Raw genomic sequence first — 25,676 nt, 5'->3', positions numbered from 1 at the left:
CCTGCTGCTGCTATGATCCATCGCCTTCTGTTCTCCGCGGCACCTGCCCCTGCCCACCAGACCCCCTCAGCGACCATCACCACCGCACGAAGTTACAGGCTGATTCCTTCAGAGAGGTGGAGGGAGCGAGGGTTCATTAGGCACGGCCCTGAAGACGAGGGGGAGCACAGAAAGTGGACAAGAACATAGGAGACCGCTCACTAGCCCTGAGGACAGGTAGCCGGGAGCCCCCAGGGAAACTAGTGGGTGGGTGACAGCCACACGTCAAGCTCTCTAGACCTCCAGACAAGTTGAGGACTGGATGTCTGGATCCCCATGAGGCTGGGGGAGCAGAGAACTGACTGCTCCTCACCCTGGTTCTTAGATCTCAAGGTCTGAGATCGCCACGGAGTCGTTTCCAGATTCTTTTCTCAAAGAACTGTCTTCCAAGGCTCATGCCTTGGGCTTCACCAGAGCTGGGGGCTGGCAGAGCTGGGGGCTCATCAGTCCCCTGAGCGCCATTCTCTTCCTTTTGGATAGCTTTGTAAGTTCCTGCTGAGCACATGTCCCATTGCATGTCCCAGCCTCCCTTGCAGCTAGGTGTGGCCACGTGATTAGGCTGTGGGTGGCAGGAAGCAAGTACAAAGAAGCGTGCAGCTGCCTGGGAAGGAAAGGAGCTTCCCTTTACAGGGGAAAAAAAGCCCAAGTTCTTAAACCAGCTACAGGGTCTTAAACGAGTGCCTTCCGATGGAACTTTCCATGATGATGGGAAGACTTTGTAACTGCTGGCCACACGCAGCCATCAGACGCCGGGTGTGGGCAGTGTGGCTAAGGCACTCCACGTTTCATTTCCTTTAGAGGATCATCTTAGCACAGTCCTAGAGGAGCCTCCCCATCCCCCCTCCCACTCCTCACCCTTACGTCCTCCCCGTCCCCCCGTCCCCCGTCCCTCGGCCACCACACGGGCCTGCTTGCCGCTCCATCTCAGCCTCGCTCTGGCTCTTCCCTCTACAGGCGGCTCTCCTCCCAGACAGCTAGCTGGCTATTTCTGCGCCTCCTGCAGCCTTTGCTTAACCCTCCTTTTTTCTTTTTAATTTCATTTGTTTATTTGAGAGGCAGAGTTACAGACAGAGGGAGAGACAAAGGTCTTCTATCCACTGGTGCACTCCCCAAATGGCTGCGACAACCAGAGCTGGGCCAATCTGAAGCCAGGATCTGGGTCTTCCATGTGGGTGCAGGGGCCCAAGCACTTGGGCCATCTTCTGCTGCTTTCCCAGGCCACAGCAGAGCTGGATCAGAAGAGGAGCAGCCAGAACACAAACTGGTGCCCATATGGGATGCCAGCGCTGCAGACCGAAGCTTAGCCTACTACGTCACCGCATCAGCCTGATTAAACCTCATCTTTTTACAATGGGTTCTCCCGACCCCTGTTAAATACCATGACCTGCCCCCTACTCCCCTCCCCCAGTCAAGTTCCCTTACACTGTTCTACCCTTCTCTTCCCCCCAGCAGTTGTGACCTGGCCCTCAGCGTTTTCTACACCTACAGATTGTAGCAACCATGGATGGAAAATATTTGGGAAAAAAAAAGACTGTACTGAACATGCACAGCTTGTCACTATTTCCTTACCAACCCAGCTGAACTCCCCTCACTGGGCACTAGTCAGTGATCTCGAGGTGATCTGACCTCTAAGGGCTGGGTGGCCATTGGGCACAGCAGTCAGGTTGCCAGCTGGGACACCTGCATCCCACATCACGACCCATCTCTGACCCAGCCTCCTGCTAACGCACACCCTGGGAGGCAGCAGATGATGGCTCCAGAACGTGGGTCCCTGCCACCACATGGGAGGTGCCTACTGAGTTCCAGGCTCCTGGCTTCAGCCTGGCCCCACCCTGGCTATTGTGGGCATTTGAGGAATGAACCAGTGGAAGATCTCTCTCTGCTTCTCAAGCAAAAATAAATTTTAATTTTTTTTTTTTTTTTTGACAGGCAGAGTGGACAGTGAGAGAGAGACAGAGAGAAAGGTCTTCCTTTGCCGTTGGTTCACCCTCCAATGGCCGCCGCGGTAGGCGCGCTGCGGCAGGCGCACCGCGCTGATCCAATGGCAGGAGCCAGGTGCTTCTCCTGGTCTCCCATGGGGTGCAGGGCCCAAGCACTTGGGCCATCCTCCACTGCACTCCCTGGCCACAGCAGAGAGCTGGCCTGGAAGAGGGGCAACCGGGACAGGATCGGTGCCCCGACCGGGACTAGAACCCGGTGTGCCGGCGCCGCAAGGTGGAGGATTAGCCTAGTGAGCCACGGCGCCGGCCAAATTTTAATTTTTTAACTTTATATATATACAGGAAGACATAAGCAGGCCATAGGCAAATGCTATACCACTTTATGTACATGTCTGAAGATCTAGTACCCACGGGAGGTCCTGCGGATATGGGGGGACAACTGTATGTATTTATTTGTAGGTTATTTCTGAGCACCCTTGCAAGAATGAAAGTACCACAGGGGCAGAAGGCAGAGAACTTTGTTTCAATCACTGATGAATCCAAGTGTCCAGAACAGGGCACAGCACATAGCAACTGCTTTAGAAATACCTGTTGACCTTGGGGGAGAATTGTCCACTCCCTGTCCCCTCCTCTTCCCTCTGCGTGGGAATGTAGACAGGGTGGCCAGAGCTACAGACCTTGGGCCCAGAGGGATTAAGGGGGTGTGCACGGGGGTCCACCTTGCACTGCTTATGCCCAGCCACACCAAAACGTCATATCTAAGAGCATTATCTCTGAAGTTTGGTTACAGCTGCCAGATAGATCCTGCACCTCATTTACCTAGTGAAATTGGATAAATCCCAGCTGCTACCACTCTCTGAGCTTCTTTCTCAATCTCTTTTGGAGCTGACACCCACCTCGAGAGGCCCGTGGTAGGATTAAATGGCACTGACCCCCAGGACACCGGGAACCCAGCCCAGGGTGGCTCTGTCCAAAAGAGCTACTGAGAGCTCTGGACAGGATGTTAACTTTGGCATGGCGAGGTCAGCCCCTGAATGCCACAGGGGCGAGAAGAGGTGTTTGGGGCAGGGAAGTGAGTGTGCAGCTCTGTTGGGAGCTGGGCGGTGTGTCTGGCACTCAGATCTCAGGTGCACAGATGGCGGCACAGCACACAAGCCCCGGTGCGCCCGGAGTCCTCCTCATGGAGGGAGTCCTTGCTTCTCCAGCACCTCCGGGGAGGGGGACGGGCACGGGAAGCAGAGACGCTTCGGTCCGGTGAGCAACAGAGGCAGAAGCGCCTACAGCACTGGGGCATCGTCAGCAAATCCCAGAAGCAGGTGGAGCCCGGGTCACGCACCCATGCCCAGCCTCACTAGAAAGCACTTCCTTCCTGCCACGGGGCAGGCACAGCCCAGCACCACACCCCGCGCGGCCAAGGGCCTGAAGCTAAGAGGCAGCCTCCTGTTCCCCTGGGCCAGGCTCCCAGGGGAAGACCCACAGAGGCACAGGGGTCACGGCTGAGCAGAGGGGATGATAAAAGGACCACAGGCAGACACGATGGAGGTTTTCAAAGTTTTATCTGACTCTCCTCACCTCTGCACTTAGGAGAGGCTGGGCAGGGACACGACAGCTCAGGGAGCTCACGGCCACCCTGACCCGGCAGCCTGCTTCCCCATTTACGAGATGAGGAGACAGGACCAGTCTGTGAGGTCCCCAGGCAGTGGACAAATCCATCTGCCCCCAAGGGCAGGTCTGGGAGGGGGGAAGACCAGGGGAGGTGACTTAGGGCCCAGCGCTCCGGGAGCTGGGCGTCTCGGGCATCAGCTGCCGGAGGTGAGAGGCCGCCTGGTCCAGCTTTGCCAGTTCCAACCGGAGGGAAGAAAGCTGAAGGAGGCAAGAAGCAGGTGAGCATCCTGTGCACCCCATTCCCGCGGAGTCAGCTTCCAAGGTGGCCTCCCCGAGCCTCACCCGTTGCTGCCTCTGGGTCTCTGCCTCTCCTTCTGACGGGGTCCGGGCTGTGAGGCCATCAAGCTGTTTCTGCAGCTTGTGCCTTCGGGCGGCCAGCAGAGGTAGATGGGCCCCGGGGTCCACCAGGCCCTAGGGAAGACCAGGCAGAGGCTGGGACAGCTGAAGCCCGCCCAGGCCTCTCCTATCCATCGGAAGGCCCCTCCTCCACCCTCGCAGACCCTGCCCCACCCTTTCTTCCCAGTGCCCCCTCCCCCACCGCACGCCCTAGTCCCCTGGGTCACCTGCAGCTCCATGTAGACCTGAACGGTGTCACCAAGAGTGGCCTGGGCCCAGCCGGAGGGAGCTGCGGCACCTGGGGGCAGGAAGGCTACAGCCCCACAGTGAGCCAGGGTGCCCAGGGGCTCCAGGAAGGCCTGGAAGAGGCCCAGCTCTTCAGGCTCCGGGCTATACAGCAGCACTGGGAAGGCAGACAAAGCGTCAGGGCCCAGCACCAGCACCCGCCTCCCCTGCACCCCGGACCCGTCTTTGCCTGCAGCCCCTCCTTCCTGCAGGCAGCCAGGGGCCGGGGACCCGCCTCACCTCGGGGCCGGGCTTTGGTGAGCTGGTACGTGGCACGGAGCCCCCGGAGCGCCTGCACAGCCTCCTGGATGCGGGAGAAGCGCTGCTCTAGCTTGGGCTGGCGCCAGTGCTCCTGGGGGCAGGGGGACGGGCCCAGAGTTGGCCAAGAGGCTCCTGGGAGACATGGTGGCCATTCTCCCGGCCCTGCCCTTGGCCCATCCCCCACCTCCTCAGGGCCACGGTCAGTCCTCGACCCCACACACCAGGTGCAGCCAAGGGCCACGGCCACACAGGAGGGGTCAGGGAGTCCTCTAAGCAGGTTCGGTGTGCGGCAATGGCTGTCTGCTCAGTCACTCTGACCGAACACAGTCTGACAACCACACTAAATTCAAATTTAAAATGTATCATTCGGGAGCCTTGACAGCGTGTATCCTGCAGGGATCAAAGCCACACTGAGATTTCTGGGGCACCTGCTACTAACTCCCCTGACCCGTCACAACCATGACACGGACTCCCACTGCTCCCTGTTTGCAGACGGGACAAACCGAGGCAGTCACACAGGCGCTAAGCACCACTGTAGCAATGGAGACCCCTCGGCTGACACTGCCCCCAAGGCCCTAGAGTGACCCCGGCGACCCTGCAGGAGCACCCCACCCTCCCGCTGGCTGACAGCAGGGCACAAACCACCACAGACAACGACCTCCCAGCCCCAGACCCTCCACCCGCAGCCCCGCCCCATGTATGGTACGCATCACTCACCAGGCTGCGGGCACTGGGGTAGGGGGCCACGGAGATGCTGGGGGCAGGCGGGCCGCCAGGCCTGGGGGGCAGCCTCTGCCAGAGCTCCTCGGCCAGGAAGGGCATTAGCGGGGCGAGGAGGCGGAGCCCCAGGTCAGCGCAGGAGAACAGGACCTGAGGGGGCCCCTGCGGCCGGGGCAAGTGTGACAGCAGGGGCTTCACGGCCTCCTAGGGAGGGAGCCAGCCAGTCAGAGGCAGCCACGGCCACACCCTTCCCCCAGCGTGGTTGCCCTGCCAGTGGGGTGCGCCGGGTCCAGGGGGCAGGTCCTAGAGGGAGGGAATGGACAACACACCCCCAACACGCCAGGAGGGAAAGTTTGGGGCAGCGACACCCAGAGGGAAGTGAGAATCAGATTTCCGGGGCATGTGTGGTTTAGGAAAAATGCGTATGTTTTGCTTATCAAAGGGGACAGGGTTTTTAATATGGTGGAGATTGGGTAAGCCAAGGTGACGGCCCAGAGCCAGTGGCGCCCGGGTCACCAAGGACAAGAAGCCAACATTCCCAGGGCTGTAGAGGCGGGGGGGTGGGGGTGGGGGGGGGTGGGGGGGGTGCCGCGGGCCAACGAGTGATTCTGCTGCAGGGCCCGTGTGAGAATCCCTGCTCTCCAACGGATGCTCTCTCCTCGGCAGGCCACGCACAGCGCCCACCCAGACATGCCTTCCAACCTGACGCTGTCGCACTGCTTTCTAGAAGCCCATCCCCCATCTCCCCAGGTGACAGGGAGCCAACAGTGCCTGGAAGAGGGGACTGAGACATCGCCCCTCTTTTCCTGATCGCGCATGCGCGCACACACACAACCACTGTGGAGCACTCAGGCACGCTCCGCCCAGGGCCCCATTTCAAGGCAAGCTGGAAGCAGCGGACCGAGGCGGAAACACCCACTCACGAGGTAGACGTCGCAGAGGCTGTGGAGCCAGAAGTGGTGCAGGGCGCGGGTGGCGAGCGAGAGCTCCCGCGTGAGGAAGCCACGCTCACACTCCTGCGCGGCGCCGGCGAGGCGGCTCAGGATCCAGGTGTCCATGGGCGAGGAGGGGCACAGCTGCGGCAGGGCGGGCGGCAGTGCTGAGGCGCCCGACGCGCCCCCCCCCTCCAGCCGACCACCCCCCCCTCCAGCCCCCGGCTCTCCGTTACCTCCTCCGCGGGCTGGGGGGTGAATTTCTCCCCCAGGACATTGAGGACAAAGCGCAGGGCGTTCCAGATCTTGTTGCAGAAATGGCGGCAGCTCAAGACCTCAGAGACAGACAGGTGCAAGTCGCCCCCTGCGCGGGGGGGGGGGGGGGGGGGTCGTGCATGGGCAGCGGCACCGGAAGTCCGGGCTCCCAGTGCGCGCCTGCACAGCGCGGGCAGCCTCGCCTCCCCCGCCCCCGCCCCCCCACCTCTCCGAGGGGCTTACCCAGGCCCCCATGGGAACACAGCGTGAAGCGCAGGGCGTCCGTCCCACACTCGGGGATCCCGTGAGGGAAGTCCTTTTTCTGCAACCAGACGAAGAAGGGTGGCGGCGCTTAGGCAGCTGCGGGGCCTACACCGGGGTTCCAGAGGAGGGGAGCCCCACCTGTGCTGCGGCTGCAAAGGCCAGCTCTGCGGGGTCCAAGTTCCCATCTCTCAGCTTCTCCTGCAGCACCTGGGGTTGGGAAGGAAGTCACTGGCCCCGGCGGGTGCCCCGCCTCCACGGGGGTCACCGGCTGTCCCCCAGCCTGCTCCTCTCCTTAGACGCCCCCACCTCTCAAGCCAGAGCCCTGGTCCTCACCTGCAGCCCCACTCCGCTGATGATGTCCCGTGGGTCCAGCACATTCCCCAGGGACTTGCTCATCTTCCGGCCCTGCCTGTCCCGAACCATGGAGTGAAGAAGCACCTGGTGGGGGGGGGGGGCACCAAGAACGGGGTCAGCTGAGGGGGCTGGGCAAGCCGTGCCTTGGAGGGTCCCTTGGGATCTCGGGCCTCTGTACAGGAAGGGGTTAGGGTGGGAAGGGAATCAGAACCCAAGTGTTGGAAGCTGGGAGGCGGGGCTGGCACCTTGCTGAAGGGGAGCTGCCCCGTGAGCTGAGTGCCCAGCATGACCATGCGGCCCACCCAGAACAGCAGGAGGTCGCTGCCCGTTTCCAGAAGTGACAGGGGGTAGAAGTGAGCCAGGTCTGGGGTCTGGAAGGAAGAGACAGGCGGTAAGAGGCCGAGCCCCAGCCTCAGCTCTTCCTGAGACTCAGGGGGCCCAGCCCTCCTCCTCCCTCTTCACCCCACCTCCAGGCTCTCCCTCCTGGCCCGCTCACCTCCTGGGGCCAGCCCAGGGCAGAAAAGGGGAAGAGCGCCGAAGAGAACCACGTGTCCAGGACATCAGGGTCTGGGAAGGACAGCAGGCAAGGGGGACGGCTGGGCCTCGGATGTGCAGGGCCCAGCGAGCTCACCTTCCGCTCCAGCCCCAGCTCCCCCCACCCCACCTTCTCCAGCTCAGTATCCGCGTCCCTCAAAGACCCAGGTGCCCTCCCCAGGCACTCACCCCTCTCCAGGGTCAGCTCCGCCCCCGGTCTCCCAGTCAGGGCTGCCGCTAGCGCTCTGGCCTCGGCTTCTGACCGCCCGACCACCCAACAGTCCTGCCTGTCACCCTGCAAAAGCCACAGGTTGGGCAGTGAGGAGACCGAACCGCCAGGGGTTGGCGCCCGTTGGCTTGCACATGGCCTCAGCATGGCAGCCCCTGGGTGGGATTGGTGAGCTGCAGCCCCTCAGGCTCCGCCCCTCGGCCACCCAGGTTACATAACAGAGCACCAAGGGCAGCTCCAGCAGGAAAGGGTGGAGGCCCTCCCGCCGCGCCCAGCCGCCGGCCCTTCCGCCAGCTTCCTCCTACCGACCCTGGCGTGCTCCTCCATGACCTGGTAGGCTGGAATCTGATGGCCCCACCACAGCTGCCGGGAGACGCACCAGTCCCTGCCGAGAGGACAGCCGTGACGCCTCGGCGTGACCAGGGGTTCCCCCACCACCACCCCATCTCCATGGCCGCTCCCCACCCTTACCCGATGTGGGCAAACCAGTGCTGCCAGTTCTTCCGGTGGAAGGCAGGCCAGAGCTCCAGGGCCCCGGACTCCACAGCCTGCAGGGAGAGGGCCTTCAGCCAGGCTTCCCTTCCCGCAGCCACGGGACGGGCGGCCTCTGCGGCGGCCGTGAGACTCAGTAAGGGACTCCTAGCCTCCTGGAAGAGTCTGGGCTTGAGTGAGGGGCCGAGGCAGCCTGTCCCCCGCCCCACAACTCCCCTCTCAGCTTCCCCAGCTTCTCCACTCCAGTTCCCAGGGGCCTCCTTGCAGGGAGCCTCACCTCGGCAGCTCGGTCGGCCATCTCCCGGCAGCGGACAAACCACTGGCTCTTCAGCAGATATTCCACCACGTCCCCGGACCGGCTGAAAGGGGGATGCGCTGGGCCTGGTGCCCCCCAGGCCCTGTGCCTCCCCCCGGGGCTTGCACTCCCTTCCCACTGCCACTCCGAGGCTGCGCCATTCTCTTCACGGTGGGGGGGGATACCTGCAGATGGGCAGCACCATGGCGTGGCTCTGGAGGCCGCGGAGCAGGCCCCGCTCCCGCAGTGCAGACACAATCTTTTCCCGGGCCACGAAGCGGTGAAGACCCTTGGAGAGGAAGTGGCAGTTGCTGAGATGAACGCCTCACGTGGGAGAGGGAGGAGGGCAGAGGTGCCCCTCCCCCGAAGGGTGGGGCGGCTCTCAGGCGGGTACCACCTGCAGCCAGTCCCCGCAGAGGGGGGTCATGGTCCCGTCCTCCGCGATGACACTCGGGGCGCTCAAGCCATGCCGGGCGCCCATCTCTGTGTCGGCGGGACTATGGGCCGGCGTCACCTTCACTGCCCCTGGGGAAGCACAATTGTGATGAGCGCGGGAACTGAGCCTGGCGTGTGCTGTTCCCGATGCATGCTCATGGCCCACCCCCCCACGCCCCTCTCCTCTGTCTCTGCCTCCCTTTCTGCCCCACTACCTGCTCAGACATCCTCCCACCCCCCCTCCTCTCCGCCAAAACCCTACATGCACACTTTCTCCCCCGCCGGCACCTGACCTGCACTCACCGGTGCCCACGTGCGGCTGAACCGCAGGGTCAGTGATGAGCGGCAGAAGCTCTCCGGTCAAGGGGTGACGAAGCCGTCGCCCGTGCAGGTGCTGGAGGGAAGGGAGAAGGCTCAGGGCCAGCCCAGGTGGGGGGTGAGAGGTCTGGGCTGGGGCGTGAGAACCCTGGGTACAGGAGGTGGAAACCAGAAGGTAAAGAACTAGAACTGGGTCAGTAAAATTTTCCTTAAGGAGCCAGAGGGAAATACTTTAGGCTTTTGGACCAAGAGACAAATCCACCTCCGCGTAATTACTCCACTCTGCTACCACAGCAGTTAAAGAGCACAGGTGAGTGGGGCCCCGCGGGTTCCGCCAGTGCTCTCAACACCTGCCCCACTTCCAATCCAGCTCCCTGCTAATGCGCCTGGGAAGGCAGCAGAGGCGGGCCTAGGTGCTTGGGTCCTTGTCACTCATGTGGGAGACCCGAATTGAGTTCCTGGCTTCAGCCTGGCCCGGCCCCGGCTACTGTGGCCATCTGAGGAGTGAACCAGGTGAAGGCAAAAAATCTAACAATCTCTCTCCATGTTGCTCTGCCTTTCGAATGAATGTAGCAATCATTAACGGAATTAAAAGTCAAAACGATTACACAGATAACAGCAGCCGTAGATGGCACAAACTAATGAGCACAGCTCACACAGAAACAGGCACTGGGCTGGGTCTGGTGTACGGGTCACCGCTGGTTACCCACTAAGCTAGAGAGAGTCATCAGGAAGAGAAGGGAGCAGCATCAGAGCCAGAGGCAGAGCCGAGACGCAGAAGGCCTCAGGAAAATGAAGCAGAAGCGGGAAAGGAGGAGCTGGCAGGGCAGAAGTTGGGAGTTGGGGACGATGGTCACGGGGAGCCCGCTCTGTGTTTACTGTGTATCGGGAGTCGTCGGGATGAACAGCCACGGCCACGTCTCCGGGCAACGTCTCCGGCCTCGTGGTTCCCACCACAACCTCGGCGTCTGAAGACAAACATTCAGGTGCTCAGGGCCGGCCACCACCCTCGCAGGACGGAGCAGGCCCTCGGGGTGACTCGGGCTTTCCTGAAGCTCATGACCAGAGGCCTGAGAGGCAGCGGTGCCAAGGAACGCCTAGATAACACACACAGGACAAGCACAGAAGAACTCTGCTGGGTGCCCAGAGCACACGGGCTAGCACCAGCCGTCTCTCTCCCGGGTAGCACACGCCTACAGAACTACACTAAACTCCCGAAGGGCACTGACCAGGTGTGTCGTTCCTGCCTCTCCCGGGACACCCAAGCTAAGTGCCCAGGACCTCACACCTGCTGCCAAGGTTCCCATGGGACACAGACAGGTGTCAATCAACAGCAGCCGCCCGGGCGAGCCTCACTCACCAGGTTCTCCATCCACGGGGAAGGCAACAGAAAAGAGCAGGCCAAAAGACACAGGGCTGGGGCAGCCGGGCAGCTGCAGCTCGGTGCGGCCAGGCAAGGCCCGGCTGTCCACCTGGAGGGGTCAGAGAGGCCGGGTGACACAGCAGCCTCTCTGCAAAGCTCACAGCCACATCTGCACTGGCCACATCTGGATCGCTCAGGAGCCACCTCCGCCACCACCCCTTCCCCACCCCACGGGAAGAGCAAACGTTCCGCAGGCACTGAGCACAGTCAGCACGGTCAGGGACGGACGCACGCGAGCCGTCATCTCCAACTTCCGAATGAGGATGCTGAGGCTCAGACTGAACAGCCGGCCCAAAGCCACTCGGCCGTGGGTGGCAGCACTCAGGTTCGAATCCGAGCAGTCCGCCCCTGGAATCTTAACCGCTCCATGACCCGGCCTGGGAGTTCTCACCACCTGCTCCTCTCCCCGTCTCACCTCAATATCAGAGATGGCTGACCGTAAGGCGCACGACCAGTTGACGAGCTGACGGCCTCGGTACAGCAACCCTGCCTCGTAGAGCCGCACGAAAGCTTCGGTCACAGCCACCGAGAAGCCCTGGAATGACCTGAGTGTCCACCTCAAAAGCCCTCCTCAGCCCATCGCCCATCCCGGGACCCAGGCGTCCCCAGCTCCCACGCCTGAAGATCTCCAAACACCCACAACCCCAGGGACACATGTGGGACACTCACAGCATCCATGGTAAAGCATTCTCGGTCCCAGTCCAGGGAGGCGCCCAGAGCACGCAGCTGCTCACAGATCTCGCCACCTTTCCTGTGCCCAGAGACAGCCCTGTCAGCATCTCCCAGGCCCCGGGCCCAGCGATGCTCCCAGCAGTGCCAGGCGCTGTCAAAAATAAAGCTAATGGAGACAGACCCAGGAGGGGGCTTTCTGTGACACCGAGAGAGGCGTAAGCATCCACAGGATCCACCTAGCGGTGGAGAAAGCAGCACGGAGAAGGCGCCAGGCGAGCGCGGGCGCGGGGGCACGGAGGTAATCATACAGGGATTGGAAGGTGGGACTGCGCAAGCAGGGGAGGTGAGAAAACTGAAATCTAGGCGAGGGAAAGTGGATGAGCAGAGCAAAAGGCATCCTGTGTTTGCACACATACAACAGCAGACATTCTGACACACAGCGTGCCACACACTCGCACGAGGCTTGCAAACAACACCACATGCTAAGGGGCTCCAGCGTGTCCGTCCCCAGGGAGGGTGGGGCTGCCCTGGGACGAGCTGAGAACTCGAAGGCAAGAGAGTAAGCGACGGGAAGCAGGGCCCCAGCCTGGCGTCCCAGCCCCTGCAGCCCTGCCTGGCACGCACGCCGCCTTCCACTGCCACACGGCCTTGAGGAAGTCCTCCCGGCCCAGCTCGTGTCTCCTCACTCCCCGCTCCGTCCACAGCCGCTTCTCCACCACAGCCTGCAGGATCAGGAGCAGGTACAGAATGAGGCTCCTCTGCGGGGAAGAGACCGTCTTCACCCAAGAGAAAGGAGCGGGGACAGCGCCTACTTGTGTAGCAATTCCTGCGTGATCGGAGCCAGGGACCCAGAGCACCCGATCCCCTCGCATGCGGTGCCTGCAACAGAAGCACCTGGCCTGAGCCCTGGGCACCCATCCGCCCAAGGTCCACAGCCCCTCCAGGAACGCCCCTCTCACCAGCGCACGAGGGCATCCTCTATGGCCACCGTGAGTGCGTGGCCGATGTGCAGGGACCCAGTGACATTGGGGGGCGGGATACACATGGAAAACGTCTCCCCTGTGGTCTGGGGCATCTGGGCCTAGGAGGAGGCAAAGGCAAGAGAGGATGGCCGTTCGCTGGGGGAACAGCACCCTCTGGCGTCTCCAAGGCAGACAGCATCTTAGGGAACTGCCCTGCAGGCAACAGCGAAGACGGGGAAGGGAGGAGGAACCTGCCAAGGGAAGTCTGCAGGACACCACAGGCTTGAAGCAGACAAGCTGGACGATGCGAGCCAGACTCAGAGGCACCTGTCGTGATCAGGGACCACTGAGCACCACTCCCTCCCAGGTACTCACCTGATATTCTGGTTTGAAGAAGCCCTCTCGCTCCCACCACGAGTACCAGGCAGCCTCGACGTAGCGAGGGCTGTAGGCAGGAGGCAGGGGCCCCGACACATCTGTGGAAGCAGAGGAGAGCTCCACTACCTCCTGAACTTCCTTCCCGGTTGCACCTCGGCGACAGCGGGAGAGCCGAATCTGCACGCCCCTGTTACCTTTCTTCTCCCCGGGCTCCGTAGGGACTTCATACAGCACCACCTCCTTAGGGCTCCAGGCCTTCCTGGGTTCTGCAGGTGACTGGAAGGAGGCAGCAGCGGGAGGGGCTTGGAATCCTGGCCCAGCCTCCTCTAGCCCCCTCCCACCGGTCTCAGGGGCCCGGGGTCAAAGTGCTCCACCCCTAACCTGGCCCTTCCCGGCTGTCCCGGCCTCCAGCGCCGCCTGCCTCTCCCGCAGGCGCTTCTGTTTGGCCTCTCGGTTCCTCCGGGAGACGGGAGGTCCATGATGGGGCTCTGACTGTGTAGAAAGGGGATGGAGGCTGCGGAGGCCCCGGGGGGGCCTCAGACCCCAGAGCGAGGGTCTCAGAGAGGCCAGAGGCAAATGAGGCATCGGGAGTTGTCTGGAGAGGGGCCAAGATCTGTTCCGGAGAGACGGCGCACGTGAAGAGGGTGCGGGTTGGGGGAGCGGCACAGCCCCGGGCCACGCCCCCAGCCCGCACTGCCAGCCTTGCACTCGCACCAGTTTTCTTAAGTATTTTCCAACACCACGCCTCCCGCCGGTGGACAGCGCGTGGCGAAGACAGGGCCAGCGGGCTCGTGTCGGGCAAGGCCTGAGTCTCTCTCCCCGCGCCCACGCCTCTCTGCGACAGGCGGAGGGGCAAGACTCGGGGATTCGGGGGGACGACGGCCAGCAGCGCCCACGAGCCGCCCTAGGGGGCCCACCAGGGTCTCCGCCCGCAGCGGCCCGGCCCCGCGCGGCCCGGCCGCCCCTCCCCGTGAGCCCCGGCCCCGCAGCCCCTCCCACCTCCCCCAGGCCGCCCCGGCGCGCGCTCACCCGCGACCCCGCCGCTATCCCAGGGCGCCCCGCGGCGGCGGCAGGGACGCGGGGCCCTGAAACCAGGCCGGCGATCACGCTGCGCGCGGAGACCGCCCGCCCCTCACGCACTGCGCGTGCGCGGCCGCTCCCTCGGCCCCGCCCCCCGCCGCCGCGTCCAATGGCGGCCGGCGCGAGAGGAGCGAGTTCGCCGGGAACAGGAGAAGGCTTGCAGAGAGGCGCGCGGGACCGAAGGGCTCACTTCCACAATTTTATTGAACAAGAGAAGTCCCGATGCATAAATAAAAAAAAAAAAACCTGAGTTGTGGGGCCGCCCCGCCCGCCGCCCGCCCGCGTCCGGTCAGGAGCTGTGCTTCTGCCGCTTCCAGAAGCGCTTGACGTCGCTGTGCCCGGCCGGGGTCACCACCATGAGCCGCTTGGCCGAGTTCTCGAAAACCAGCACGCCCAGCTCCCGCGCGTGGGCCAGCAGCAGCTCGAAGTCCACTTGCGACAGGAACTGGTTGTACAGGACGCCTGGGGTGCGCAGGAGCGGAGGGCGAGCACGTGAGGCGGGGGTCCCCCCGCGGCAGCCTGACACTAGTGTGCGCCCCGCTCCCACAAAATCCAGACTGCCCTGACTGGGGACGTCTACTGACTGCTGCCCGCTCGCCTCAAAATCAAGTGGCCTGCCAGCTTTCCGTGCAGGAAACACAAGGTGACATGCGTGGAGAACTCTTCAGCCCGTCAAGGCTGAACTGCCTGCCGTCCCTCGGGCCGGTGCCCAGCGCCACTCACCCTCCGTGAACCGTAGCCTGTCCCTTTCCAGCTCCCACAGGCGAATCTGGTCCGTGATGGTGGGGGGCAGCACGGGGGTCTGCGGGGACAACGGTTGGCTGAGGGGCTTCAGGGACACTGGCCCTGCACTCGGTCCCCAGACTGGGGGGACTTCTGCTATCTCACTGCCAAGTGCCAGGGGTGCCTGCGTTTACCTGTTTGAGCATCACTGGGTGGGCCCTTGTCCTTAGGAAGTGGATTATCTGAGAACAGACAAGAAATGGCGGAAGGGCTTGAACCTAATGTCGCCAGAGCACAGGCACTCTCTCTCGAAAACCCCAGTGCCACCTCCCTGTTGCCGGCTCTGCCCACCCCTGTTCACCTGTTGTTACCCTTACTGCACCGCCCACAGCCTCTCTATTGGTCAAGTCTGCAGTCTGCGCTTTCCATTAACTTGTTTCATTTTTCTTTAAAATAGCCACAGCTACTACTTTTTGATCAACTTACTGCCAGGCAGGCTCTGAGCTTAATGCTTTAGCTCTGCTCTCCCGCTGAGTGCTCCCAGCAGCCCAGGGAGGTGAGAGCTGTCACTTACCAGAAGAGGAATCAGGGAGGAGAGAGCAAGCCCAGCCCACGCGGCCAGCCCTTGGTGCTGAGACACAAGTCCCTCCGTGTTCTCCCCCCGAGGGGTCTGCCCGTTCCCACTCCTGCAGGCTGGACTTCGCCTCATGTGCCCAGCGCTCTGCTCACACAGCGCACCACTGCCTGTTGTACCAGACCCAGTGCCGGGGATACCTGCTGGGCCGTGATGCCACTGGCAATGGCCTGCTGCACGCTCTCCCGGGTCACCTGCGCCACCACCATGTTGGGGAAGCGATAGAGCATCTCGGAGAAGAGGGCGATCAGCGCAATCTGCAGCTCCGACTCTGCCGCAGGGAGAGGACAGGCGGGTGAGGCCCCGGCGCGCGGGCACGTACGTCCCTCCAGTGTGACAAGACGTGGCCGAGAGCCCCGTGTACTGCCCAGTGACCGCGAACACAGACGCATTCCTGCACCCTCCCAGCCTGCTCTCCTGGGGCCCTCGCCCAGCCTCACCCGTGTAGGCATACAGCCGGTAGTTGGTTTCCACGACAATGAAGCCCGGCTGGTGCACAGTGCCCCCAGCCCCAGAGACGCCAGATGAGAGATTGATGGCCAGGCGCGTGGGGTAGTAACGCCGGGACTTCCTCTGGAAAGGCAGAGGCCCTGTGTCAGGTGTCGCCGCCCCACTTCCTGCTCTGAGACGTCAGCTCCCATCCTGTACACAGAATCTCAAGGCCCAACTCCTCTCCCCCAAGGGACCCAACTGCTTCCAGCCTCTGCCCTGGAACCCCCGCTTCTCACAGGCCAAGGCAACGCAGCACCCTGCTTCCTCCCTAGAAGACCTGGGCCGGGGTGCTCACACCTTTCTCTGGAAGACAAGGCCAAATTCACGCAGGTGTTGCAGGAAGTTCAGCAGGGAGTCACTCATACCCTCCACAGAGTAATCCTGGGGGAAAAGACAGTGGCCGGCGGCGTCCACAGCACCCTTCCCGGCCCAGCCCGTCACCCTTCCTCCTCCTTCCTTGCCCCATGTCTGGTCACCCGGCGTGCATTCTGCTTCTTACACTCTCGCTGCACGGCCCACAGCCTGCCTGCCACCCCCTCCACCCCCGCCTCCCTGCCTCGGCCCCTGGCTTACCTTGCCCAGAGTAGAGAAGCTGAGCTGGAACAGGAAGGAGAGAATCTCCACGAGGTCCATGCCCCGACTCTAGGGAAAAGGAGGCGGGGACAAGGAAGAGAGCTGGGAGGGAGCAGATGCAAGGAGGGGAAGACCAGTGTGGGCGGCAGACTCTCGGGGCAGAGCGGGCCGGCGGGTGGGCCCCAGGCCTCCTCACCTGGGCGGTCTGCAGATACTGCAGCATAAAGTACCAGAGCTGGGCGGGCGTGTCCAGCAGCAGGAACTGGAAGCCGGCGGAAGTAATGCAGGGGGGCTCTCCTGGCTCGGCACTAGAGACGCAGAGGGGCGGTGATGGGGACAGGCAGGGAAGGACCGTCACCGCCAGTGGCACTCTCCGGTTCCCACCTGGTGTCTTTAGGCTCTGCTGGACCCAGCTCTGCTTTTGCAGTCAACTCCCTCCAACCGGGTCCCACTCCAGACACTGTTTACCAAGGACCCACAGAGACGGCAGAGCAGGGAGCGCGGTACCTCCGGCTTCCTCACCTCTTCATGAGCCCAGCCTGACTGAGGAGCTGGGCCAAGTCCTGGCTGACAGCCGCACTCGGGGAGCCCACCATGAAGTGCAAGACCACCTGCAGAGCGGAAGACAACACAGAGGCTGATGCCTCTGCGAGCCATGGATGCAGCGCGCGAGCGCAGACCCGCAGAACCCCAGGGGCCTCACCTCCCATCGCTCCTCTGCGTACTTGTCGAGGGAGGGGACATCTCGGGCGTGCTTGTCGGGTCCCAGCTGACTTGTGTCATCAGACCAGGCCTTCCCCCTAAGGCCAGGACGCACCAAGAGGTGAGGAACCTTGCTTCTCTTCCCTGCTGCCCATCTGCCCCCTCTCCACCCTTACCCCATGGGCCATGCATAGGGGACACTTCCTACACCATGCAACTGTATCTGATCCAACTTCTCCCTAAAGGAGCTCTCAAAGGTGGGGCCCGCAAGGCTCCAAGGAGCCCCCCCCCCCCAGGAGTAGCCTCTCCCCTCCAGGAGCTCCCCCTCTGGCAGCTGAACTACCTGTCCCCCTGGCCTGGCTTAGGAAGATATGGAAGTGACATACCCACCGAGAAGGGCGACGCGGAGGTTCTGGCGGAAGACAGGGTTGAGGATGAGGCCCTGGAGGCCTCCAGGGAGCAGCTGGGTGTGCCAGATCCGGAGGCCACTCAGCAGCCCCGTACTTTGCTCCTGAGCCCTGGAACAGAAGCCAAGATGAGTGGTAAGTGGGGTGTCCTGAGAACAAAACGAAGGAGGCCCACACAGGCCTCCACTTCTGCCTCTTCCAAACCATTTCAGAATGAAGTCACTGTCTCCTAAACACAAATTTCTTTAAAAGAAAAAAAAAAAAAGATATATTTATTTATTTATTTCAAAGGCAAAGTCACAAAGACAGAAGCAGAGAGAGACACAGGTTTTCCATCCGCTGGTTTACTCCCCAAATGGCCTTAATGGCCAGAACTGAACCAATCCGAAGCCAGGAGCCAGGAGCTTCTTCCCGGTATCCCACGTGGGTGCAGGGGCCCAAGCACTTGGGCCATCTTCCACTGCTTTCCCAGGCCATAGCAGAGAGCTGGATCAGAAGTGGAGCAGCCAGGACTCGAACTGGCACCCATATGGGATGCCAGCACTGCAGGCAGTGGCTTTACCCGCTGTACCACAGCACCAGCCCCCAAACACAAATTTCAGAACCTTGCTACAGACATCACAGCTGTCCAAGAAGGAAAACACAGCATGCAAGCTTTGTGGTGCACCTATTAGTATTTCCTGAGAGTGTGCCAAGGAACAGCAGTTTGAGAAATCTAGCTGCTGAGAAATTGGTATCTGGCTGCGAGTGCAGTCGAGACTCACTTGCTGAACTCCTTCTTCACCCACAGGGCCACGGCAGCTTGCGGCAAAGGCTGCTCCAGAAAGAGCATCCGCATCACCCAGTTCTTAGCCAAAGATGGGAGCTCTCTGCAGAGGGTAGAGGTCAGAAATTAAAAATCAGAAGCTGCCTTCTATCTGTATGTCTGCCTGAGATGCCTCTCAAACATCTCATCTCACCAGAAACACACACACGTATCTTAACCAGTCCTGCTGTCCCCAGAACCCCCATCTGTTCTGTCTGCATCAATTTGGAGTAATTCCCAAGCCCTGCCAGGCTGCTACGGTTCTGCCCAGGATAACTCACCACCGTCTGCCAGCCCTACCACATTTCTCCACCACAGTTGCTGCCATGAAGGGAACTCCTAACCTGAAGACAGCCAGACAGGTGGCAGGGTGCCCATACAATCGATCCAAAACTCCAGGGCTTAGGCTCCCTAAGAATTCCTGCAGATTCCTGCATTGTAGATGCACCCGGTTCAGTCCACCCCTAGAAGGGGCACTCTCCATCACCTGAGAGACAAGTGTTAGCCACACATCCCTGCGATCCACGCCAGGGTCACCCTGACCTCTGACTCCAGATCCATCAGTCCCCACAGTAATATCCGTGGTGTCCGTTCCCAGGTCATTTATCTCCTGCAGTCTCTCCAAACCTGACCAGCCTCCCCTATTTCCTGCCTCCTCACCCCACTTCTGCCCACCACTCCAGACTTCCCTCAATTTCCAAGTTACTAACTGGCCTCTACTTGCAAAAATCATTTTGGTTGCAACGACCTATCTTCTTTAGCTAAGCGGTAGCAAAGAACCTTGTCTGCGCCCACACTCTCTCTCCGCCCCTCCTGCAGAGCATCTGCAAGCTCCAACTCTGCCCGTCTTCCCCATCCTCTACTTCGCACCCCTCTTCTGCGAGGTACGGCAAAACCAACTACCTCTGCCCTCCACGCTGCTCAGATCCAGACCCACACCCACCACTTCCACCTCCCCCAAGTCGACCTCACTGCGTTCACCCCGATCCACACCGTCCCATCCCCTAACTTCTCCCCGACTTTTCTGCCACTCCCCACCCCTCTGCTCTCTTCTACCTCCGTCTACCCGCCCTCGCGGGCCCGCTCACCACTCTGTGCCGACCCTCCTCACTCGCCCCAAGTCTCCAGCCGTCGCTTAAACGGAGCCAATGTCCCGGAGACGGGGGAAAGGATGGTGAGGAAATGAGAGAAAAAGATGGAGAGCAACGAGGGATTTCTCAGCAGCCCAGAATGGGGAAAACAGAAGAGAAGGAAAGGAAGAGGACTGGAAAAGTGGGGAGGATGAAAATAGGCGCTGCACTTGAGAGCCGCGGGGCATACTGGGAGTTGGAGTCCTATCCATACGCACCTCGGAGCAAACTGAAGCTATTCTGACTACAACTCCCGAAAGGCACCGCGAGGAAGCCGGGCGGGGACAAGCTGGCTCTTGAGAGAGCCGGGCCGCCAGAAGTCGGACCATTTTGTTCCGCGCCTCTCTCCGCCTACACTGCTAACGGCGCTTCTAAACGGCGTGGACCGAGGCGGGACCTGGAGAGAAATACCCCGAGGGCTTCTTGGGGGAAGGGCGCCAAAAGGCAGGGTGGGGAGGCACTTGGAGAGCACAAAACTAGATTGTTTGAGTTCAGAGGTCCCCCGCGTAAGCGCTTTCGCGAGTTGACTGCTACCCGGATCCCACGCGCCTTGACTCGCGGGCATTCAACAAGTCTTAGTGTCTTTCAGCATGCTTCCAATCCCTGTTTAGTTAGAAGGCCTTAATAAATAGGGTGGCTTTTTAAGATCTATTTATTTATTTGAGAAGCGGAGTTACAGAGAGAGAGAGAAGGAGAGATAAGGAGAGAGGTCTTCCATCCGCTGGTTCACTCCCCAATTGGCCACAATGGCTGGAGCTATGCTTAATCAGGAGCCAGGAGCTTCTTCCGAGTCTCCCACACGGGTACAGGGTTCCCAAGGACTTGGGCCATCTTCCACTGCTTTCCCAGGCCATAACAGAGAGATGCATTGGACGAGAAGCAGCTGGGACACGAACTGGCGTCCATATGAGGTGGGGTGCCAGCCCCTTTAATAAATAGTTTTAAACGTAGCAGGTTAAGCCATGACCTACAGTGCTGACATCCCATATGGGCGCCAGTTCCATCCTGGCTGCTCCACTTCCGGTCCAGGTCCCTGCTAATATGCCTGGGCAAGCAGCGGAGCATGTGGGAGACCTGAATGAAGCTCCTGGCTCCTGGCTTTGGCCTGGCCCAGCCTGGGTGGTTGCGGCCATTTGGGGAGTGAATCAGCAGGTGGGAGATCCCTCTCTCCTGAGCTCCGTACCCTTCTCTGGCTCCTGCTAAAGCAGACCCTGGGACCAGGTGGTGATGGCTCAGGTACTTGGAAGACCTGGATGGGGTTCCTGACTCCAGATTTCAAACTCCCACCCCCCCAAGGTCATTGAGAGCATTTGGGGGAATGAAACAGTGGGTGGGACATCTGTCTGTCTGCCTGTTAAACTTCAAAAATAAAAAGATAAAGCTTGTGGAGAAATGTTCGATGAAGTAGACAAAATGCAAAAGGCTCTTCCAAAGCAAAAAGACAAAAAAAAAAAAAAAAAAGATTGGCAAAAGAGATCACAAGCAATAAGCAGGAGAAATACAAAGCCTTGTGAAGAGTTGGAAAACCATGAACTGCACTGGTAGTTAAGGAAAAGTCAAAGAAACAAAACATGGGGCCGGCACTGTGCACAGCGAGTTAAAGCCCTGACCTGAAGCACCAGCATCCCATATGGACACCGGTTCTAGTCCCGGCTGCTCCACTTCCAATCCAGCTCTCTGGCTTCAGATCGGCACAGCTCCAGATGTTGAGGCCATCTGGGGAGTGAGCCAGTGGATGGAAGACCTCTCTCTCTGTGTCTCTATCTCTCTCTGTAACTCTTTCAAATAAATAAAATAAATCTTTAAAAAAAAAGAAAACTTCAGAAATTAAAGAAATGATAAGATGTTAGTTAAAAAAAGAAATTAAGACTTGACAACCTCAGTGTTGTCAAGGTGTACGAGCATATCATACTCTCCTTGGAGGGTGACACAGACACACCTATTTAAGGTCAGTTTGGCAGTATTTACCAACAACAACTTTTTTTTTTTTTTTAAGATTTGCTAATTTATTTGAAAGGCAGAGTGACAGAGAGACATCATCTATTCACCGGTTCACTTCTCAAACACCTGCAACAGCCAGCCAGGAGCCAAGAACTCCATCCAGGGTCCCGTGTGGTACGTGTGGTCCCAGGTACTCGGGCCATGACCCATTGCCTTCCCAGGCACGTTAGCAGGAAACCTGATCAGAAGCGGAGTCAGGACTTGTACCGGCATCTCTGATAGGAGATGCTGGCATTGCAAGCAGCAGCCTTTTTTTTTTTTTTTTTTAATTTATTTATTTGAAAGGTTGGATGACAGAGACAGACAGAGAGATAGTTCCATCTACAGCTTCACTCCCCAAATGCCCACAACAGCAAAGACTGGGCCAAGCTGAAGCCAGGAACCAGGAGCTCCATCCAGGTCTCCCACATGGGTGGCAGGAACCCAAAGTTTGGGGCCATCATCTGCTGTCTTCCCAGACCCATGAGCCGGAAGCTGGATTGGAGGACTCAAACCAGCACTGCAGTGCCGGATGCAGACGTTCCAATGGGCAGCTTCATCCTGTGCCACAGCACGAACCCTTCTACCAAGCACTTCAATGGCATTGCCATTTGACCTAGCAACTCCATCTTTAGGAATGTGTGACACTGAAATTCTGCACGTGGGCAGAGATACATGCACATGCAAAGATATTTACTGAAGTGTGTTTGTTGTTGTATTATGAAAACAGGGGAGGGGCTGGCGCTGTGGCATAGCGGGTGAAGCTGCCCCCTGCGGTGCCGGCATCCCATATGTGGGCCCGGTTCAAGTCCCAGCTTGCTCCACTTCCGATCCAGCTCTCTGCTATGACTTAGGAAAGCAGCGGAAGATGGTCCAAGTCCTTGGGCCCCTGCACCCATGGGGAAATCCAGAAGAGGCTCCAGGCTCCTGGCTTCTAATCGGCACAGCTCCGGCCATTGTGGCCATCTGAGGAGTGAACCAGCAGATGGAAGACTGATCTCTTTCTCTCTCTCTCTCTGCCTCTCTATAACTCTGCCTTTCCAATAAATAAATAAATCTTAAAAAAAGAAAACAGAGGAAACAACTCAAATGTCTATCTTTGGGGGTTGTCTAGATAAAATATTGCAACAGTGTAGAGTACCGGGCAACCCTGAGAGAGAGGCAGCTGCAGGCATCCAGGAAGCATTGCCTATTCTGCATAGTACTGAGTCCTGTGTATGTTTTTCTGTATGTACACAACTATTATAAAGTGTAATGTGTACATTAGGCACAATAAGAAGTTAACAATAATAAAATAGCCTGTTATAGCAATACACTGTAATAAAAGCTATATATACATGCTCTCACTCGCTCTCTCAATATCTTGTCGTGTTGCACTCCATCCACCACAAGGCTACGCCGTCCAGGATGGCAGCCACTGGTCGCCTGTGGCCATTTACACTTTTTTTTTTGACAGGCAGAGTGGACAGTGAGAGAGAGAGACAGGGAGAAAGGTCTTCCTTTACCACTGGTTCACCCTCCAATGGCCACTGCGGCCAGTGCACTGCGCTGATTTGAAGGCAGGAGCCAGGTGCCTCTCCTGGTCTCCCATGCAGTTGCAGGGCCCAAGCACTTGGGCCATCCTCCACTGCACTCCCGGGCCACAGCAGAGCTGGACTGGAAGAGGAGAAACCGGGACAGAATCCGGTGCCCCGACTGGGACTAGAACCCGGTGTGCTGGCGCCGCAGGCGGAGGATTAGCCTATTGAGCCGCGGCGCCAGCCTGTGGCCATTTACATTTACAATCATTCAACTAAAACCTTTAATGCCAGTCCTCAGCCCACCAGCCCTGTCGAGTGCTCAAGAGCCGTGGTGGCCAGCGGCTACCTGTTGGGCCAGGTTGATGACAATTGTCCCCATGGCCACAGAGTCCTAGAGAGCTCTGCTGGTGAGGGGTGCAGTGGCTGAGCCCCAGGGACCAGCCTGCAGGAAGAAAACCCACGAGATGGGCCAGCCTGCCTACGGAGGGGCTCTGGGAGCTGACGCAGTGGAAGAAGCCGAGGTTGTCCCACCTGTGCTTGCAAGTTTCCTGTGAGAGAGCGAGCTCCCCCCCTCCTCTCTGCGGCAGCATCCTGGAGAGGAGGAAGCGGGGGGCCAGGAGCTGCCCACTCGGCACGAGTTTCGCTGTCTACCTGCTGCTCAGCCTGACGGCTTTCTTCCCTGCGAATGGCAGATAATTGGAACTACTTCCTGTACCGCTGTGCTCCATGATACTGGATATGTCAGTACAATGTCTGGCCCGTGGTGGGCTCAGTCCTTGTTCTCATCTTCTGGAACCCCATGCATTAATCCCAGTTCTCTGCACAGGCGCTCTTCGGTTAGCCCTGCAGACAGCTGATCCAGTTCTTCTCTCAGCCAGTATTTACGGAGCCCTGTGTTCCAGGGACTTGCCCTTGTGCCCTTTACGGTGGTGGGAGAGGAAGGTGCATAGACAAGCAGATGTGCGATTGCCGCCCCCCCCCCCCCATGAGAGCTACACAGAGGCCATCCGTGTGCTCAGAGCATCCGTGGGGGATGGGACCTGGACTGGGGAGACTGAAGGGCAAGCGGGAGTTAACCAGATGGAGACTGCAGGGGGCGCTGTTCCCCGTGGGGGGGTCAGTCCCTGTGGCCGGTTGGGGGTCACTCAGAGGTCAGTGGTGTGTAGCGAAGAGGGAGAGGGTGGAGGATGCGGGAGAGGGGCCTGGGAACCAGCCTGGCCAGGAAGATTCTGCTCTTTAAGACTGAGAAGTTATTAAAGGGGTCCCAATAAAGGAGTGGGATCAGATTTCTGTTTTAAAAAATCACTGCCGGCTCCAGCACTGGAGCACAGCAGCTAGGATGCGGCTTTGGAGCGCCTGGACCTGAGTCACTCCCCCCACAGGACTCCGCTTCCTGCTCACGGGTATCCTGGGAGCAGCAAGTGATGGGTCCCTGCCATGCACGCAGGACACCCAGATGGATTTCTGGCCTCTTGGTTTCTACGAGCTGTTGTAGGCATTTGGGGAGTGAACCAGACGGAAGGTTACTCCCCCAACCCCCATCGTGTGTGTGTGTGTGTGTGTGTGTTGCCCCTGCCTTTCAAATAAAACTTAAAAATCGCTTTGGTTGCAGGGCCAAGAGCAAACCAGAGGAGCAGGAACAGATCCACAGTGACCAGCTAGGACACTGCTGTGGTCCAGGCATAGCAGAGGCCACGTGCCAGGAAGGCCTGGAGGGGTGAGCTCCAGGGGGGGTGGCAGTGAGCTCCAGGGAGATCTGGGGGAGAATCGGCAGAGCTGGTGCTGAGTGGGGGTACAGAGCAGGATGTCGGGGACGATGGCTCGTGCAGCTGGGTGCACACTGCTGCCACTGTCAGGAGACCCTGCAGGAGCGGGTTTGGACCTGCGAAGACTGAGGTTCAGACGAGCCTCTGGGGGTTGCACAGGTCTAGAGCTTAAGGCAGACGGCCGGCTGCAGGACCTGGGAGGGGCAGGCTCACTACTCTGGACTCTAACCAGACCACAGGGCGCAATGGTCTGACCTCTGGAGGTTTGAGCTGGACTCAAGTCCACGACCTGGGCCCCGAGGGCCTACTAATTCAACCTCAGGTTAAATGATCTCTGTGCTTACCCTCGTCTTCCAGCTGTGACTTCCCCCACGGAAACCCCAGCGTCTTCGTTTCACATGAACTGCCAGCAAGGCAGCTCTGCCTTGGCCGAGGCTTCCAGCTGGTTTTTGCCAACCAAACTGAACTTGTGGAAGCCTCTCGTGGTGGCTGGGGCTCTTCCTTCCAAGTCTGGTTCCCGCCTCCCCTTAGACAGTCCTTGGGTCACCTGCACACCTAATTAGCCTAATCCAGGGACCTTCCACCTGGCCTCCAGGGCCCTCGGAGAGGCAAGAAAAAAGAAAACATGCCCCCATTTTTACTAACCTCCGCCTGAAATCCAGCATTTCCTTCTACTACACATAGCGGCAAAACCCCAGTATTTCTGGTTCCTGTGACTTGTCCTTAAGAAATGCCATAGCAATTTTTACACGCCACTACCCTCATTGTGGGAATCTCGGAATACCATTCGTGCTTACTACCGTCTGGAAAATGTCAGTAGTTATTACACCTGCTGCAAGATCTTGTTACTAAACAGAAGCGTGTTACTCTCATAATTTCTTATCATTTTGGTAAGCTGTTAAAAAAAAAAAGGCTTCCTTTGCAAGGATGTATGATTTCTGTAGAAACAGACCCCTATGCTGGGCAAAACAGGCAGTGGGAAATGGAACGGGAAGGGGAGGGGAGGGGAAGGCAGGGGAGGGGAGGAAGAAAGGATAGGAGTTGGGAGGGAGGGGCAGGAGGCGGATTTTACCAA

General features: G+C 59.5%; 1 protein-coding gene across 1 annotated transcript; it reads right to left on the bottom strand.

Annotated features, from left to right (window-relative positions):
• Nucleotides 1-3,523: 3,523 nt before the first annotated feature.
• VARS2 (valyl-tRNA synthetase 2, mitochondrial) lies at nt 3,524-19,585 on the bottom strand. The gene is given in 43 exon segments (XM_062185773.1): nt 3,524-3,842; nt 3,927-4,055; nt 4,208-4,383; nt 4,506-4,617; nt 5,244-5,450; nt 6,170-6,322; nt 6,415-6,542; nt 6,677-6,755; nt 6,836-6,904; nt 7,031-7,135; nt 7,297-7,422; nt 7,548-7,618; nt 7,775-7,880; nt 8,124-8,199; nt 8,286-8,362; nt 8,584-8,665; nt 8,787-8,890; nt 8,999-9,126; nt 9,340-9,430; nt 10,234-10,322; nt 10,715-10,826; nt 11,193-11,312; nt 11,447-11,528; nt 12,074-12,171; nt 12,262-12,328; nt 12,409-12,530; nt 12,787-12,887; nt 12,984-13,065; nt 13,171-13,471; nt 14,154-14,331; nt 14,593-14,671; nt 14,787-14,834; nt 15,367-15,497; nt 15,667-15,799; nt 16,016-16,099; nt 16,292-16,360; nt 16,488-16,599; nt 16,814-16,902; nt 16,995-17,091; nt 17,380-17,511; nt 18,165-18,269; nt 18,550-18,692; nt 19,294-19,585. Coding segments are annotated over 42 exon segments (4,692 nt in total). The 5' UTR covers nt 18,690-18,692; nt 19,294-19,585; the 3' UTR covers nt 3,524-3,740.
• Nucleotides 19,586-25,676: the final 6,091 nt, after the last annotated feature.

This window comes from Lepus europaeus, chromosome 3 (genome assembly GCF_033115175.1).
Source record: "Lepus europaeus isolate LE1 chromosome 3, mLepTim1.pri, whole genome shotgun sequence".
NCBI classification, from domain to species: Eukaryota; Metazoa; Chordata; class Mammalia; order Lagomorpha; family Leporidae; genus Lepus; species Lepus europaeus.
This window is presented reverse-complemented; position numbering and strand designations above follow the sequence as displayed.